The sequence below is a fragment of the Nicotiana sylvestris genome, chromosome 12 (assembly GCF_000393655.2).
Source record: "Nicotiana sylvestris chromosome 12, ASM39365v2, whole genome shotgun sequence".
NCBI classification, from domain to species: Eukaryota; Viridiplantae; Streptophyta; class Magnoliopsida; order Solanales; family Solanaceae; genus Nicotiana; species Nicotiana sylvestris.
The window spans coordinates 37,932,754-37,951,498 of record NC_091068.1 but is presented as its reverse complement, the minus strand read 5'-3'; the positions used below and the strand labels follow the sequence as shown (position 1 = coordinate 37,951,498).

Here is an 18,745-nt window from a genome sequence, read left to right as displayed (position 1 = left end):
TGACAAATCAATGAAGCTTGAATTGCAATTCTATTCTTCATTATCTAAGTTCATTATTGTAAATTTCAGTTTTGTTTCATGTTGGTTAATATAGTATTATGCTTGACATGATAATTATCAGTTGATCATTCTCTTTTGAAATTCATATAAGTGTTGTAATAGTATTATCTATTCCAGAATTTCATTAAAGTATAGTTATGATTGAATTGTTAAGATAGGGAACATGACATGAAGTTGGCTATTAATTAAGTCCTATGGCATTGTTAGTCAGGTATAGAGTATTCTAAAATATCAAGAAAATGCATGGTTAGCGTATTTCGATTTTTGGTTGTGGATTAAGGCTAGATGATGTTGGTTGCATTTTGTCCATATATGGCGTAATAGTGATTATGATTATAATCAATAGTCGAAAGTTGTATTAGTATCTTTTGCTATGTTTGCAAATGTCAAAAAATTGACGAATAATGTTGTATGCAATATCATCTTATTGAGTCAATTATGTAGATTTGTTCTCTCTCTTAATAACAAATGGACTAGGATTTTTACAATGCGAATGTTCGTGTTTAGCAATTGTTCACATAAATTGAGAATCAAATCGGTTAGATTATATATATATCTTACGTTCAACCATAAGCAGAATTAACAAAATAATTAGGCCTATTGGATTAAAGGCAAGTATATGAGAATAAGATGAGATGTACAAGCACAAATTGCAACACTTTATATCAATGGTAATTAGAAATAGAATTTGCACTAAATAAAAATAATGAAAAATTGTTCAAAAATACTTCTTCCCTTCATAAATCATTTTTTAGTTTCATATACAATTCATTCTTTGGCATATATATATATATATATATGTTGTATTTGCTAAAAATAGTATTAATCATATTTTTATTCTTTTCTTTGAATTTGAATAGTTTGGATAAATATGATTTATACTCGGAAATTATAATCGACGGGCAACATTTAATAAGTTGTGAATTCTTTTAAAAAAATTTAAAGGCATCCCTTAAATGTGAATTTCTCAGGATTTTCATATAAAATGTGTAGATATAATAAACAATTCGTGGAAAACCCATAATACCATTAAGAATATTTGGCGTAATTAGGGATACGTTCGCGTAACCTGATTATATTGCTAAAAGCAATTCGAATTATGCGTTCGCGCAACTTCGAGTGAACATTTTAATAAAAGGGATTTCTTCGAGGATGTAAAATAATTTCATATAACCCGGGATGTGCAGTTCACTGTTTAAATATAAGGGTGGTGACGTTCTTAATTCTATTTTAAATCACGAACATATGAATTTGTAATAAAGGATATAATATGGTCAATTATATTGTGTACACGTATGCGTGACATGATCCCCGTAATTATGGAAGGTATATAATACGAATATACGTACGCGTAATTCGTTTATATAATTGTAAACAATAAGTAAAAGCGGTAGTAAAATCATGCAATAAAAAACGTATTTAGTAAAATCAAGATAATTAAGCCAATAATAAAAACAGTTGAGCGACCGTGCTAGAACCACGGAATTCGGAAATGCCTAACACCTTCTTCCGGATTAACAGAATTCCTTACTCAGGATTTCTGGTTCGCAGAATAATAAACAGAGTCATATTCTCCTCGATTCAGGGATTAAAACCGGTGACTTGGGACGCTTTAAAATTCCCAGGTGGCGACTCTGAAATAATTAAATAAATCCCGTTTCAACTGTCCTTCAATTGGAGAAAACTCCCTACGCGCCCCGCGGGCGCGGAAAAAGGAGGTGTGACAAATCCTAGGTTGACTTTTGTCTATCAGACTTAGAATTTGGTTTTAGGACTTCACTAGTAGAAAATGGGTCTACGACAACGGTTATTTAGCAACGGTTCACAAACTGTTGCAATAGACTGGATATAGTAACGGGTACAACCGTTACAATAGGACTGGAGAGATATCAGCACACTTTAACTATACAACCGTTCCAGTTGTATTGGAACCGTTGCCATAGAGTATTTTACCGCAACAGTCTGTGCACCGTTCCAATAGACCGATCTATTGGAACGGTTCTGAAATTATTTATTTTTATGGGAACGATTTTCATTCCCTCTTCACTTTCCCCCCAAAAATTTGGTAAACCCGCCAAATGAACCCCATTTTTTTTTACTTTTTATTTTTTGATTAATTTTAATAATATAAAACATAAAACCATAATCTTTATTTTCCCTTTTCACAACACACTCACCTGCACGCTAGAACGAGACCATCTCCAAAATCATCTCTAAATCCATTCTTCAAAATCCTCTCTTTAACTTCTAAAATCCAAATTCAGAAACAGATTCATCTCAAAATCCTCACTTTCCCTGTAGATTCATCCCAAGGATAGATCAAAATCCCCAAATTCCAAAATCTATTTTATGGTCGATTCGAAGATGCTGTCCAAACGAATCTAGGTTTTTGTGAAACAAGCCGATTCTTGACTGTAGAGGTTCTTAAAAAAGGGAGATTGTTGTTGCATGTCTTCTGATTATTCAGAAAGTTATGTTAATCTCATTCTTTTTCTTCACCTAGGTGTTGTTAGAATTACTCTTTCAATATTGGTTTATTTCTTGTGCTTTTTGATTTCAGTATTGTTTCTTAATATTTGATTAGTTTGGTTTGATGTAATTTTATTTCTTTCTCCTTTTCTCTGTTACATTGGTATTCGTTTCTATATGTATATGTAATTGGAGCCGGAAATAGCTTTTATTTAGTACTAGGTAATGTTATTAGAAATGGGAGAAACGATGTTTTCCTAAAATCGATGTAATTTAATGATGTAAAAATGATATTGGTGTAAAAAAGATGTAATTTAAATGTATTCTATTTCAACTTTCTGCTCGTTGAAATTCTTTAGCATCCCATGTTTTCCTTGAAGCTATTTTTGATGTCATTTCTTAATATGTTCCGAACTTGTTATCGTATATCTACTTCCTTCATATTACAAGAATATGCTATTTATTAGAAGTTAAAAATAATTTTGGAAATATCTGTATGTCGACGGGAAGCAAATGTTTTTCCTTTTGTGGATGGCAATTTGGGTGAACTGTTTTAAGAAATACCTTTTTAGTGAAAGAGTCTTTAAGTGAAATGAAGTGTAGAAACAGAGTAAGAAAAGATGAGTCTAATGTTGTGGTGTTTGAAGATTTGGGTGTTGTGTATTTGGAGGAATTATTGAGTTCCTCGGAATGTGTTACAAATCGGTGATTATCTTTCTCTGTTTTTATTCATATTAAATTTGAGTTCCACCACAAAGAGAGGAGGAGGATGAGGATTAAAATTAAGAAATATAATTTAAAACAGACAATATATAAGATTAGAAAAGATTGATTTATTAAGGTAGTAGAGTTGGAATCTAATTTACAAGTTTAGAAAGGGCTACAATGTAAAGTTTATAGGAGTAAATTAAATGGAAGATTAGGAAAGATATGATCAGGGACCTTAATAGTAAGATATAGAAAAGAACCTAAAAGCATTGAATCCGGTGAGTTTCTAATAGAGCAACATAAGAACCTAGGAACAGAAAATATTTGAAACAGAGCAAAAGACTAATCTAGTATGTTTCTTCTATTGTCTTTAAGATCTTAGAATTTTAGCAACCCAGCATAGAAATTAAAGAGTAAAATTAGTTAAGATGCAACCATCATGAGTGATTATGTATGACTCATGGTGAGAAAAAATTCTGTTTTTCGAATGTGATGATTTCTCCACAGATTCATTTTTAATGCCCAAGGTGAACAAGTATCGGAAGATAATAAAGGTTTTTGGTTATACATATTACATTAAACCAAATTATTGAAACTCATAGAAGAGAATCTACATGATACTTCAAACATAAAAAGTGAATCCAATTATCCAACTAACAGTCTTAACTTGTTCCCTATATCTGCCTCAGATTGAGACTTAAGATTAGTACAAATATTTAAGATACTATTAGATTACAAATCTCTTCTCTAATGGTTTTATCATTCTTTCTCAATGTAAAAACTACTTTACTATTTGTAACTCTTTGACTTCATCCCCTTTAAGTTTTGGTCAATGTCAAATTAGTATGTACCTTGGTTTATTGAGTTAATTTTGTTGATTACTTTTGTCGTATAGGAATTTCATGGATAAAGTAGATAAAAGTTGGATGCATCTCCTAAGATGGACGGATGAGTATATACGTGGAGTAAATGATTTTCTTGATAAGGCATTTGAACGAGCTTCACAAGGAAATGAAATATTATGTCCTTGCCAAAAGTGCATTAATCACAATTGGCATTATAGAAATGTGGTGGAGGATCACTTGGTTGTTAATGACTTTGTTGATGGTTACACCGAATGGGTTTTCCATAGTGAAGGATTTTCCTCTAGAATTACACCTCATCAAAGCAATAATGATGAAGGTTCTAACATGCATGATGATATTGATGGATTACTTCATGACACATTCAGAAATATAGAAGGTGAGTCGGTATAAGAAGAAGGGATGAGAGAGGCTCTATCTGAAGATGCTAAGAGATTTTTTAAATTATTAGAGGAAGGGAAACAAGAATTATATCCAGGGTGTGAAAAACTTCAGTAAACTGAGTTTCACCATCCGATTGTACTTGTTTAAGTCTTTGCATGGGTTGAGTAATGTAGCCTTTTCAGACTTGTTAGAGTTGTTAAAAGAGGCATTTCCCCTTGCTAAGCTGCCAGAGTCTTTCAACAAGGTTAAAAATATGATAAAAGATTTGGGTCTTCATTATGAAAAAATACATGCATGCCCTAATGATTGCATGCTATTTTGGAATGACAATGCAAAGACCGATAATTGCTCTATTTGTGGGTCTTCTAGATGGAAAAGTTCTAATCATGCCTTGACTAATACAAGTTCTAAAGTTCCTGCAAAGGTTTTAAGGTACTTTCCCTTGAAGCCTAGGCTTCAGAGGATATTCATGTGTCCTGAAACAGCTATTGCAATGTGATGGCATGTTAATGAACGACCTAATGATGGGAATTTGAGGCATCCCGCTGATGGAGAAGCTTGGAAGGATTTTGATTCTCTACATCCTGACTTTTCCAAAGATCCACACAATGTTAGGTTGGGTCTTTCAAGTGATGGTTTCAACCCATTTCGAACCATGAGCATTTCTCATAGCACGTGGCTTGTCATGTTAATGAACTATAATTTATCACCATGGATTTGCATGAAGCCAGAATATATCATGTTGTCAATGATCATTCCAGGTCCTTCATCTCCAGGAAATGATATAGATGTGTACTTACAACCACTTATTGCAGAATTGAAGGAACTATGGGAAACTGGGATAGAAACATATGATGCTAAGACAAAGCAAACATTTCAAATGCGTGCAGCCTTGCTGTGGATAATTAATGATTTTCCAGCATTAGCTATGCTTTCAGGATGGAGCACCAAGGGGAGGTTGGAATGCCCCACTTGTAATTATGACACATGCTCTCTATATCTCAAACATAGTCATAAGATGTGTTACATGGGCCATCGAAGATTTTTGCCGCATGATCATCATTTGCGGAAAGATAAGAAGTCATTTGATGGTAAGGAGGAACATAGACCTGCACCTACTCCTTTGTCGGGTGTAGAAGTGTTTCAAGAGCTGCTTGAATTCAACAATATTTTTGGAAAGGGCAAAAAGAAAAGACCTCGGGATAACAAGGGTCCGTGGAAAAAAAGATCTATTTTTTTGAATTGCCATATTGGGCGCATAACAAATTGAGGCACAATCTTGATGTGATGCACATCGAGAAAAATATATGTGACAGTTTGCTTGGGACTTTATTGGAAATAGAAAAAAAGTCAAAGGATCATGTAAATGCTCGGTATGACTTAAAAGAAATGGGGATACGAGAGGAGTTACAACCAAGAGAAGATGATGATGGATCAGTGAGTTTGGCTAAAGCTTGTTTCTACATGGAACCAAAACAGAAAAGTTTATTTTGTACCGTCATAAAAAATGCCAAGTTACCAAAAGGTTGTGCTTCAAATATTTCAGAACGCGTGCAAGTGAAGGAGATGAAAATATCAGGGTACAAGAGTCATGATGCTCATTTTATAATGCATTACTTGCTCCAGGTTGCTGTTAGAAAAGCATTGCCCAAGAGTGTTTCATTGGCCTTGATTAGGTTGGGTAATTTTTTTAGAGCCATATGTAGTAAGGTCATAAGGCGAAGAGATCTTGAAAAAATGAACTCTGAAATTGTTGAAATAAATTGTGAGCTTGAAAAGATTTTTCATCCAACATTTTTCGATATAATGCCACATTTGCCTATTCATTTGGTGAATGAAATTAAGCTTGGGAGTCCAGCTCATCTTCATTGGATGTATCCCATTGAGAGGAACCTTTGTAAATACAAGGCATTTGTTCGTAATCGATCTTGTCTAGAAGCATCGATAGCAGAGGGGTTTTTGGCAGAAGAGTGTTTGATTTTTTGTTCAAGATACCTACATAACAGCGTGAAGACAAGATTCAGTAGATACCCAATTGTAGATGATGAGTGCCCTCAACATTTTTCATCTATATTCCCTGTTATAGGCCATCCAATTGGAAGTAAGAAGAAAAATACTTTTCTCATGGATCCACAGTTATGTTATGAAGCACATCGATATGCTCTATTCAATACTGGAGATGAACAAGTGGAAACGTTTATCGAGTAAGATAAATTATAACACTTATTCTATACTTCATTTTTTAATGATATAATTGTTCTTAAAATATTCATGATTGCAGGGAACATAATAATTTAATTGGTAATCGCAGTAGATCAAATGCATGGGAAAGGGCAAGAAATCATAGTCGGGAATTCAACAATTGGTTTGCTGAGAAAGTTAAAAATATTGAAGTGCCCAATTATGTAAGATGGTTAGCTAAATGGCCTAATGCGATCGCCAAAAGATATACTGCATATTTCATTAATGGATACCGATTTCATACCATAGAACGGGATTCCCGATGCAAGACTCAAAACAATGGAGTGACTTTATCGGCAACAACCGATAGCTTTGCTAGCTCTAGGGACCAAAATCCCATCGATGGTGAGGTTATCTATTATAGAGCTATTCAGGATATCATTGAGATTAATTATTGGTGTTATTTTAGTGTTGTACTATTTAGATGCGACTGGTTTCGTAATGAAATAGATGAATATGGGTTAACCCGTGTGTACTTTAAGAAATTATGTAGTACAAATGACCCTTTTGTATTAGCATCACAAGTTTATCAAGTTTTTTATGTGGAGGATCCTGCTGAGAAAGATGTTTATTATGCAAGGAATAAAGTCCCTGTTGATTTATATGATTTAGAGTAAGAGAATTGCCCCAATATTGAAGACGCATTTTGGAGGGAGCCTAATGATGACGTTGGTTCCTTACGTGGATTAGTTGATGTTGAGTTTGGATGCTCAAGAATTGATGTACTCGTTGATGTTGTTGATATTCCATCTAATGCACAACATTCACATGATACAATTATAGAAACATCGGAAGAGGAGAATAAGTTTGATGATACTGATTGGGACTATATGGAATCAGATGATTAAAGAAGAAACTTCTTATATTCTTTTAAATATATTCTGTTTAGAGTGAGTAATAATATTTTTTATCAATATTTTATAATTACTCTTGTTTATATAATTTTAATAATTTATATACCCATAAGGCATTTCATGACAGTAGCTTGAATAAGTTTATCTTTACATCCCTTTGTTCCCTTCTAGTAGTTCCTAATCTTTTGTGATAAAGGAAATGGTTAGTGTAAGTGATCCTGTAAAGAACTTACCTTAATGATTTGTCCTTGTTCAAATAATTTTATCTATTAAGCTAAGCCAATGTGTTATAATGGACCATATACTAACTCATGTACTAATTGGACCTATTTGCATATTTGTGTGTTAATGTGCTGTGAGTTGTTAGTTTAACTATTAAGGTGACCATGTCTTAGTGAGATGTGTGCCTGCTCTTAGCTCTATTGTGAAACCAACAGAACATGTGCTTAAACTCCCTCTGCATAATGCAGGTCTGTTAATATTTCTAAGCCTAGGAGATAGGAGTGGTGAAACATGCTTTTCATCACAATGTTGTATTTAAGTGAATAATTAGCCGAAGTTGCATGGAAATGTCTAATTTAAGCATTTTTTTGGATTATCTCTTTGGAATCTAGAGCTTATTATTTAGGAGAACACATGGTCAACTTTAATTACACTCCTTCTTTTTCTTTGTGGGTTACAGATATCTAATCTGGTCCAGATTTGGTTTCAACGGCCAAAAGACATTGTTCAGAAGTTGGTATCAGGAGATTTAGACCTTGGCATCATTGGTGTCGACACAATCAGTGAATATTGGCAGGTACGAAACTAAGTGTTTCAGCTTATTTTTCCATATGAAGCATAAAAAAGAGCCAATTATGATCCAAACAACTCAAAGACAACTCTACCATTCCCAAATTTCATAAACTTGCGCAGGAAGTACCCTTGGACTCGAATCACCATCACGGACAGTTTACTTCTTCACAAACTGGCTCAGTAGCCTTGTAACATCCGGTGTTGCTATTGTCTTCTCTAAACATTCTGATAAATACATAGACCCTATTATCAAAGGTGAGTGAGGTACTCCCCTGTGATGCTGCCTCGTGTTTGCACAAATAGCCTCTTTGCATAGTGATAGCTATTGTCAAGCGTATAGCACATTGAGGCTGTATTTTCTGAACTTGTATTGTCATTTGCTTTGTCCAGTTGTCTAGAATTTCCTCTCAGTAGTGCACGCTTTCATTAAATATACCTGTAGAGAGTATTTGTACTGTCAAGTACTGTGCGATGCCTATACTTGTACTGTCCTTTTTGCATATTTCTTTTTCTGCTCCTGCTGTATTTTGTGGATGAAATACTTCCTGAGGTAACATAGCATCATATTGCATTGCATCTTCAGCCCAGATTGCAGTCCTCGTGTCCAGAATTGTAAAGCAAAAAAAGTGCTGCCCATGAGTCTGTGCCTGCATATTTCTGCTGCTTTTTGCTTCCATTTCCTGTAGCCTCCATCTGATTCTTGTTGTAGCCTTTGTGCATGAAATATTTAAGCTTAAGCAAGTCCATGGTTTCATTCTCATGCTTGTGCATGTCACCTTTCCTTCTTCAAGCATATTAGTGGTCTTGTTGTTAATGCTTTGATAACTTATTTTTTATTTAATTTTCTGAATTTGACAGAAATTTGACTAGTCATGAATCAGGAAGGGCACTCAAGTAAAAACAAAAAAGCTAAAAATTGCATTGCAGCTGGATCACTTGCATCTTTGCTGAACCAAAAAGTTTCATCATTGAAAACAAAAAGAATTGTTCAATCTACAAGGACAAATGACAAGCATCATCTTAATTTTATTGAAAAACAACTTCCGCAATTAGGATCTCAAGTGCAAGAACAATTGTTGCAACTGCCTCAGCCTTCCACTTCTCCTCCAGCACAAAATGTACATGAACATGTGCAACAAAAGTCACTGAACTCTACCTCTCTTGAATCACAAGCAGTACGTGAACAATTGCACCAACTGCCACTGGATTCCACCACTCGTACTTCACAAATGGTACGTGAACAATTTGAGAATTCTTCCAATCATGAAACAAATGAACAATCCGAGGAACAAGGTAAGAACATATAAATTTTATTTCGTTAAATTAGCAAACAATATGGATGTGATATATGGTTATTATTCTTACTTAATATTAATGCAGGTCCTTCTGACGAAAAAAGAAAAAGAGGAAAAACTTTGATGCCAAGTGTTCATGGTAGGAAAGAGCGCAAGCTAATTGTGCTAAACGAGAACAATCAACCCATAGGTCCTACTGGTGATGTTGTAGCAGAGTTGGGTAGCTTCCTCGGCACATTGGCAAGGAATGCGGCCTTTTGTCCTCATAATGTATTTAATTGGAGAAAACTTCAAACAAAAGAAGATATGTGGATATATATCAAGGTTTGAAGTTCGCAATATTCTGTGTAGATATTTCATATTTTTACACTAACCTAACTGTACCAAATTAAATTTGTAGGGAAAATATGATATTCCTGATGCTGCAAAAAGGTGGGTTTTTTTATTCGATTCAGAATGCTTGGAGAAAGTATAAGAATCAACTATTTAATGACCATTATAAACCCTATGAGAATGACGAGCTTCGAATGGAGAAAAGGCAGGTTGATGTTCCTGAATCTCAATTGAAGGAATCTTCTTAATTATTGGAACTCTGATGCCTACAAGGTAAAACTAAGTATTGTCCCATGATTTGCTGAGAATGTCTGGTTTATGTTTAATTAGAAATCACTTTATTATTTTTATACATCAAATGCACTTAGGTTACATGACATAGTGCAAAATTTAAGTTTGATTTGAATCTGTTGGGACAACTGAACTTGACAACTTTGTATTTATTGGCCGATTTGCAGAAAATGTCCCAAACTAATACCGAGAATCGCAAAAAGTTGAAATATCCACACGCTGATGGAAAAAGAAGTTTTGCTCGAATATGCGAGGTTTGATATTTTTTTTCTTATTATTATTCTTTTAAATATGAACTTATTAACTTTAGTCCAAGATATTTTTATACCACTTTTTATAATCAGGAAAAAAAGAAAGAAACTTCTGAGCCTCTATCAAGCAAGGACATCTTTGTGGCTACGAGAAAAAGAAAAGTTGATCGAGTATACAAGGCCTCGTATGCGGATACTCTTAATAAAATTGTAAGAGTTATTAATTTAAAGTTTGTTGTTATCATTTGTCTGTTATTAGTTATTGACTCAGTGTCATATACTTTATGATTTAATAATGACTCAATTTGGTCTTGTAGGCTGAAATGGAAAGACTACAATCAACACAAGAAAGTGAAGATGATAGTCAATCAGTTGATGCATTTGCATCAGTAATGGGACCTGAGCATCCAGGTCGCCTAAGATTGTATGGACGTGGGGTTACCAAGACATCCTTAAAAAGAAAATTGGGAGATTTTGGACCCTCTTTAAGTTCTACTGATGAGGTGATGCAGCAAAAATTGGAGGAAATGGAAGAAAGGATGCAACAAAGATTACAAGAAAAGTTCAATGCACAAAAAGATGTCATGGAACTACAAGTTGCAGTTAACATCATTTCACAACTTAAGCATATGAATCCAGATTTACGGGTTGATCCCAGCATGCTAGGTTTCAATGCTCGTTCACCTGGAGAAGCTTCCTCTGCACAACAAGCTGCTATGCAACTAATCAATCGCCTATCTACTGGGAGTAATAATCAAGGTCAGTACCTCTATCTTTGTTTCTTTCTTGCTTTCTTTTTCTCCTCCTTCTGCTTCTTTTTTAAAGTTTCACTTAAACATATTCGGATTAGCTATAACCTTTTATAAAGAGAATAATTGGCTTATAATATCAACACATGTTGCTTCCTCACACATGTTGCTTCCTCTTTATCTTGGTTTTCTGTACAAAGCCATCTATTGATTGGCAAAAGCAACATCCATTGTGTGGCTGGATGGTTTTTGCATCTTTGGAACGTAAATCAATTAATCAGTCAACTACGTTTCAGTTACAAACTAGTTGGGCTCAACTCGATACTTCATTAGTGACCATTTGTTTCAATTGCTTACCATTTGCTTTTTTTATTTTCTTTCTAAATCCTCATAGTAGACTCTCTAGATTGAACGCTTCTGTCAACTAGCTATAGTTGAGCTTCTGTTAACTCTTCTCTTGTTTTCCCTTTGTTACATTGGTCCCAAGAAAGATTTATAAGGGTATTCTTCAAAAGGATGCAAAATTTGCCTTTTTTTGTTGCTTATATTGTGTTTAACTAGTTTCAATGTTTGATATGAAAATGGAAAATGAAAATAACTAACTGAACAGTTTGTTAAGCTGAAGAAAGTCATCTGGTGAAACACTGTTACTGTATCTGGAAGGAAGTGAATAAGAGAAGTATTATATAAGCTTTCGGCAATGTGGTAAACTAATGAATTAGTAAAGATGAAGATAATATTATTAGGTATCAGTGGCTGGTTTTTTAAGTTGTGAATTCCCAGTTTGGAATTCTATTAAAGTTTATTTTGCATTTTTTTTCAAGAGAGCAGTAGAACTTATGCTATAACATAAACACCATCAAAAGATTTGCATGATCTTCCTTTTCTGCTTCAGCTGCCCTCTTCAACTTGGCTCCGATGTGTCACACATTTGTACGCTCGATACGCAACTTGCCATAGGCATTGAATGATTTCATCTCATCTGTGACCTTGATAAGGTCAATAGTTAGTTGCTCCCTAGTAATAGGCATGTATAAACCCTGGACCTGGGTGGCAGTAGGAAGTTCCTATGCACTAGAATCACCAGCCTTGACTTTCTTAGCACGCTTTGGGAAGATGACAAGCTTAGCTTTGTAAGCTTAGCTAATCCTGCGGCGATGATCAACAACAATGCCAATGGTTGGTGCTAGTTTCTTGGGAATACCAGCTGCTTTCAGTTCTTCAAGAGAAAATTCCCTCCCAGCTCGGACTTTCATGTTGCATTTCAGTGTTTGTCCATGAAAAATAGGTCGAAGTGATCCCGCAGTTGGCCTATGGAAGATCTTCACAGCCTTCTGCTATCTAGCAACACGTCTCCTTGTTTTCCTAGCTGGCTAGTTGAACCAAGTCCTTACATAGTTTTGCCAATGCTTCTTGAAGTGCCCATTGGGTATAACATTGTTGTGATTCATCTCTTACCTGGTTAGCTACTACTTCTGGAGGCTTTGGGAGTACAAAGTCTTTTGCATTCTTACATGGATTTAAAGACAACTAATTACTTGTTGTCATCTCTGACTTGTTTTTGAAAAATTTCGTGCTTTAAGATTTTTACTGGATATAAGATTGTTTCATCCTAGCAAAAAGAACTGAAGACTTAGAGATCGACATTCTAGTACATTTGAAAACTTTGTGATTTATGCATTGTTTATGGACCATACCCATTCTTATAATGATAAACCAACTCTTGAAGGATAATGGCTTTATTTATCCTCTTTTGTAGGTGGAGCAATTGAAGAAAGGGAAGATGGAGATTGTGAAGATCTAGACCTTACTTAAAAACTTTGAATTGTTGTCCATGTTCTAGGAATCTTTTGTTATCAACATTTGAACTAACTCTTGAAGTGTTGATGTAAAACTTATGTGATTGGGTTAAAATATTTTGGTTTTATGGAGTAAGTGTTGATGTAAAACTTATGTGATTGGGTTAAAATATTTTGGTTTTATGGAGATAATATAGATTATGAAGTGTTTTATCTTTTTATTTATATAAATTTCAGGTTATTACAAATTTTATATATCTAAATATTCATTTACAGCCAGAGCGTAATAGTCTAATAGAACCGTTCCAATAGGTCTTGCAAACCGTTCCAATAGGTATGGCAAATTGCTCCAAAATAGTCTACAAGAACCGTTCCAATAGGTATTCAAAACCGTTCCATTGGGGCTTACAAATCGTTCCAAAATATGCAACAAACTGACACAATAGGTAGTTAAAACCGTTGCAAAAGAAATAAAACCTTTACAGTAGCGTAATGAAACCATTAGAATATTTGTAAATAAACGTTGCAATAGCTTAAATAACCGTTGCAACATATTATATGGTAACGGCTGCCAACCGTTGCTATAAACTATATGGAAACGGTTTGTAACCGTTACAACTGGAAAGAAATACTCGTTGCTTCAGACAGAGGAACAACCGTTGCTATAGATATACCTTAAGCAATGGTTCAGGTAACCGTTGCAAGAACCGTTACTCTAGATCTACTGGCACGACAGCATATGTAACGGTTGCTAAACTGTTCCAAAAACTCTATGGCAACGGTTTAACTCTCTATTGCAACGGTTTACGGCTGTTGCAATAGGCTCATTTTCCAGTAGTGCTTAGAATAGGTCTGTTATGATATTTAGAACTTGTTTGCATAATCTGATATTATTTGGAGTTGATTTGATAGGATTCAGACATTTGGTTGCAATTCTAGAGGTTCTTGAACTTTTCTTTGAAATTCATGCGTCTTGATGTCTGATTCTGTAGTTTTAGATGTTGTTTTTGTGTTTTGATTGTGCGAGCGAGTTCGTATGATATTTTTAGATCTGTGTGGATATTTGGTTTGGAGCCCCGAAGGCTCGGATGAGTGTCAGACGTGTTTCAGAAAGGTTTGGACTGAAACACATGTTAATGGTGTGCTCGTGAGTCGTATCTCTGATTTCACAACTGCGAGCACCAACCTCGCAATTTTGAAGTGAGCAAGTGAGGTCCGATATCGCAATTGCGATGCCTCACTCGCAATTGCAAACATAAGCAGATTTTGTAGTTTCGCAATTGTGACATACTTTGTCACATTTGCGATGGGAAGAGGTTTCGATATCTGCAACTAAACAAAAGGGATGGAAAATATGGATTTAGTCTATTTTCATGTTTTAGAATCGTAGACTCGGTAGGAGGTGATATGGAGAGGGGATTTTCATCTACAGATATTGGGTAAATGATTCTAATCAATTTTCAACTATATTTCAATATTATATCTTAGACTTAAAATCAAATTTATGAAAATCAAAGAGGAAAATTGGGAATTTTTTTCAAAGTTTTGAAAAATGAAGATTTAAGTTTTGAGAGTCGATTTCGACTCGGATTTTAAAACAAAACACATATATGGACTCGTGGGGTTATGGATAGTCGGAATCTACCCTTAGACCCGGGTTTTGACCGGCAAGCTCGGGGTTTACTTTTGTTGACTTTTGGGGAATTGAGTAAAGATCAAAGATTTATCTATTGTAATTGGTTTCTCTTGTATTTTTTGAAGATATTAAGTCATTTTTGGTTAGATTTGAGCTGTCTAGAGGCAAATTTTAGGGGATCATCTATATTTGAGGGTCTATTTGGCCTAGTTGATGTAAGTATCTTGCCTAACTTTGTGTAGGGGAACTATCCCTTAGGATTTGGGTTGTTTGTGTTAATTGTACTATGTGGAAGATGTGTACACAAGGTTACGAGTGTGCACAAAGGCTATATATGGTATTTTGATCGGTCTAGACTTTTAGACTTCTTCCATGTACTTAATTGAATTTGTTATAACATGTTATATCTTTCATCATTAAATTTACTTTCACATGCTCTAATTGACGTCATTAGCACTTGTTCTATCCTTTATTATTGTAATTGCTCTTATATGCTTTAGTTGAAGTTGCTACTCCCTTATTGTCTGTTTACCCCTTTTATTGTTGAATTACTCTTACTTGAATTTGTTATTTCGTGGAATATCTTCTTGTTTAATTATTGGTGTTGAAGTTGTAAAAGTCATTATCACATTAAGGTTGCAGTTGTTAATTGTTTTGATATATTTTCTTGTTTAGTATCTCTCATTTATTTTGTTGTTATTGAGATTCTTGTACACATCGTGATTGAGCCATGAGCAATATGTTGTAGTAACATTGGTATTGTTGATTCGGAAAGTGTTGTGGCATATGGGTACATGTGGTACGAGTTGATTATTGTGTTATGATATTGATACACATGCGGTGGTATAAGGATAGCTGTTGACATGCATACGGTGAGATAAAGTGAGATTTATACACGTGTTGCTAGTAATGGAATTACTTGAAGCCATACGGTGAGATGAGGGGGCTAAATCATGAGTAGCTATTTCGGGAAAATGTTTATTTTAAAAATAAATGCAAGGCTCATGAGGTGATATAAGGAAAGACTGCGTTTGAAATTTTAAAATGTAAATATGAGGCGTGATACCTCGGTTGTGATTCTTGTTGTACTTTCCATGATTAAATAGGCTTGTTAATTGAATAGTACTTGTTGTTTTCTTTATTGTCTTACTTGTATTTGTCAGCATTTCATTAATTGTGGTTCTCATTTTGTGTTCACTTCCCGTTGTCTTTCTTGCCTTTAATTCTGTTATTAGCCTACATTATTATATTGCTTTGATATCATTTAGTTACCTGTTATCTGTTATTGGTTTTTATTATGCTCTGTTCAGTTTATCTTGTCCTTATAGGCGTGTTTACCTGGCCTCATCACTACTCTACCTAGCTTAGGCTTGATACTTACTGAGTAGCGTTGTGGTATACTCATACTACACTTCTACACATTTTTGTGCAGATCCAAGTATATCTTCTCGTGTTAGATGCTAGTGATCATTCAGCTATTTTTGAAGACTTCAAGGTATACCTACTTGACTTCCGCATGCCTCAGAGTCACCTTATGTTACCTTCTTCTCGTGTCGGATGCTAGTGATCATTCAGATATTTTTGGAGACTTCAAGGTATACATGCTTGACTTCCGCATGCCTTAGAGTCACATTATGTTACCTTCTCATTACTATTTATGCTTTTATCAGACATTGTTGTATTTGAGAGTTTAGAGCATTTTGTAGAGCTTATGACTTAATTCCACCGGTTTTGGGGATTATGTTGTTGATGTTCCAATTTGGAAGTTATTATGAGCTAATCGGTTTATTTTTATTATCTCAACTTAGTTATTTCTATAAAGCTATCAATGAATATAATCTTACCTAATCTTAGAGACTAGGTGACATCATGACATCCTAAGATAGGAAATTGGGATAGTGACAAGTTGGTACCAGAGCTCTAGGTTCATAGGTATTACGAGTCATAATCAGGTTTAGTCAAATCTTGCGGATTAATATGGAGACGTTGTACTTATCTTCGAGAGGCTACAGAATATTTAGGAAATCTCCACTCATTTGATTCCTTATCGTGTGAATTGGTTGACTTTGAAGTTTGAATCTTTGTATTTATATTCTCTCACAGACACTTCTAGATCTGATGATCAAATACCTGTGCCCCTACTAGAGCCGTGCAAGGCCGAGGCTGGGGCAGAGGCTGAGTAGGGGCACGTACTACAGCCAAAGCACCTGCCTGAGTAGCGATTGATGTGCCACTAGTAGTTCCAATTGTTGAATAGGCACTCGTGTCACCTGTTATTGCCACTTGGACTTCAGAAGATCCTACCATAGTTATTGAGCATGTTCGGCACTCTAGCTCAAGTGGGATTGATTCCCCTTGCACCAGATAAATCTCAGGCTGGGGGAGGAGCTCAAACTCATGTACTCTAGGCAGCGAGTTCATGTTGATCAGGTCCCAGGTGTCATGCCAGCACAACCAATTACTCCGGCTCAACCTGAGGTCAGGCCAATGGCATCTGTGGAGGGGCAGAAGAGACTTGAGAGGTTCAAAAATTATGATCATCGTACTTTAGGTGGCACAACTTTCGAGGATGCACAAGGTTTTCTAAAGAAGTGACACTATATTATCTGCACCATGGGTATTATGAAAGTGAGCGGAGTTACTTTTCTTACATTTTAGGTGCTATGAGCATCATATCAGTGGTGGCAAGCTTACGAGAAGGGTAGGCATGCTAGTGTAGCCCCACTCACTTGGGCTCGTATTTTAGAGATGTTTTTGAGAGAGTTTGTTCCCCAGACCCTTCGGGATGCATGGCACATAGAGTTTGAGTAGCTGCATCATGGGACTATGACAGTGTTAGAGTATGCTATCATATTCAGTGAGCTATCCCAACATACACCTATGTTGGTTTCTAAATTCAGAGAGCAAGCCCACATATTCATCGAGGGGCTCAACTATGATCTTAAATTCAGTATGGTCTGAGAGTTAGAGACGTATACTACGTATAAGCAGGTGATAGAGATTGCATGGAGGTTGGAGGGTATGCGGGGCGTGAGAGAGAGGACAAGGAGGATAAGAGTCCTCGATATTCTGGAAGATATAATGGTGCTCGAGCTCCAGTTGTAGCATATTCAAGGAAGAGGCTATGTGAGCCACCTAGTTCATTCAGCACTCCAGCTACTAGTGGTGCTCTGGCTATTCCGAGGTCTTAGATTGCCCATTTTGCTCAGCCACTTTCTAGTGCACCTTCTCCATAGGGTGCCTTCAGCGTTCAGCTTATTCGACCAAGATAGGGTCGGTTTCAGTAGCCACAGTCACTAATAGCTTGTTTTGAGTGTGGTGATATAATACATATGGTGAGGGGCTGCCCCAAACTCAGGAAGGGTGAACCTGTACAGACTACATAGGCTCCATAGATTCCACAGGGTCCACAAGGTTCACACGTCATGGTTGTTACTCCAGTTGCTGCTCCACCTGCCCCACTAGCCAGGGGTGGAGGTCAGGAAGGTACAGGCCGCCCTATAGGGGGGAGGCCATGCTCGTTTCTATGCTTTTCCTAGTAAGACGGAGGCGGTTGCATCAGATGCTTTCATCATAGGTATGGTTCTGGTTTGTCATAGGGATGCATCAATCTTATTTGATCTGGGATCAACTTATTCATACGTGTCACCTTACTTTGCTCTATATTTGGATATATCTCGTGATTCTTTGAGTTCTCCTGTATATGTGTCCATGCCTGTGGGAGATTCTATTATTGTAGACCGTATTTATCGGTCATGTTTAGTTGTTATTGGTGGTTTTGAGACCAGAGTTGATCTATTATTACTAAATATGATAGAAATTGATGTGATCTTGGTCATGGACTGGTTGTCACCCTATCATGCTATTCTAGATTGTTAAGCCAAGACTGTGACACTGGCTATGCTAGGTTTGCCGGGGTTGGAGTGGAGGGGTAGATTGGATTATATTCCAAGCACAGTTGCGTACTTTCTCAAGGCACCATGTGAAGAATATCTAGCATTTATGAGAGATGTCAGT

General features: G+C 35.7%; 1 protein-coding gene and 1 pseudogene across 1 annotated transcript; one reads left to right on the top strand and one right to left on the bottom strand.

Moving 5' to 3' along the window:
• Positions 1–4,139: 4,139 nt before the first annotated feature.
• Positions 4,140–5,754, top strand: LOC138882924 (uncharacterized). The gene is made up of 3 exons (XM_070163569.1): positions 4,140–4,479; positions 4,658–4,916; positions 5,022–5,754. The coding sequence occupies exons 1-3, from the start codon at positions 4,140–4,142 to the stop codon at positions 5,752–5,754; spliced, it is 1,332 nt and encodes a 443-aa protein (XP_070019670.1).
• A 6,381-nt stretch (positions 5,755–12,135) lies between these two features.
• On the bottom strand, positions 12,136–12,776 carry LOC104220922 (large ribosomal subunit protein eL13y-like; annotated as a pseudogene).
• Between the last annotated feature and the right edge of the window lie 5,969 nt (positions 12,777–18,745).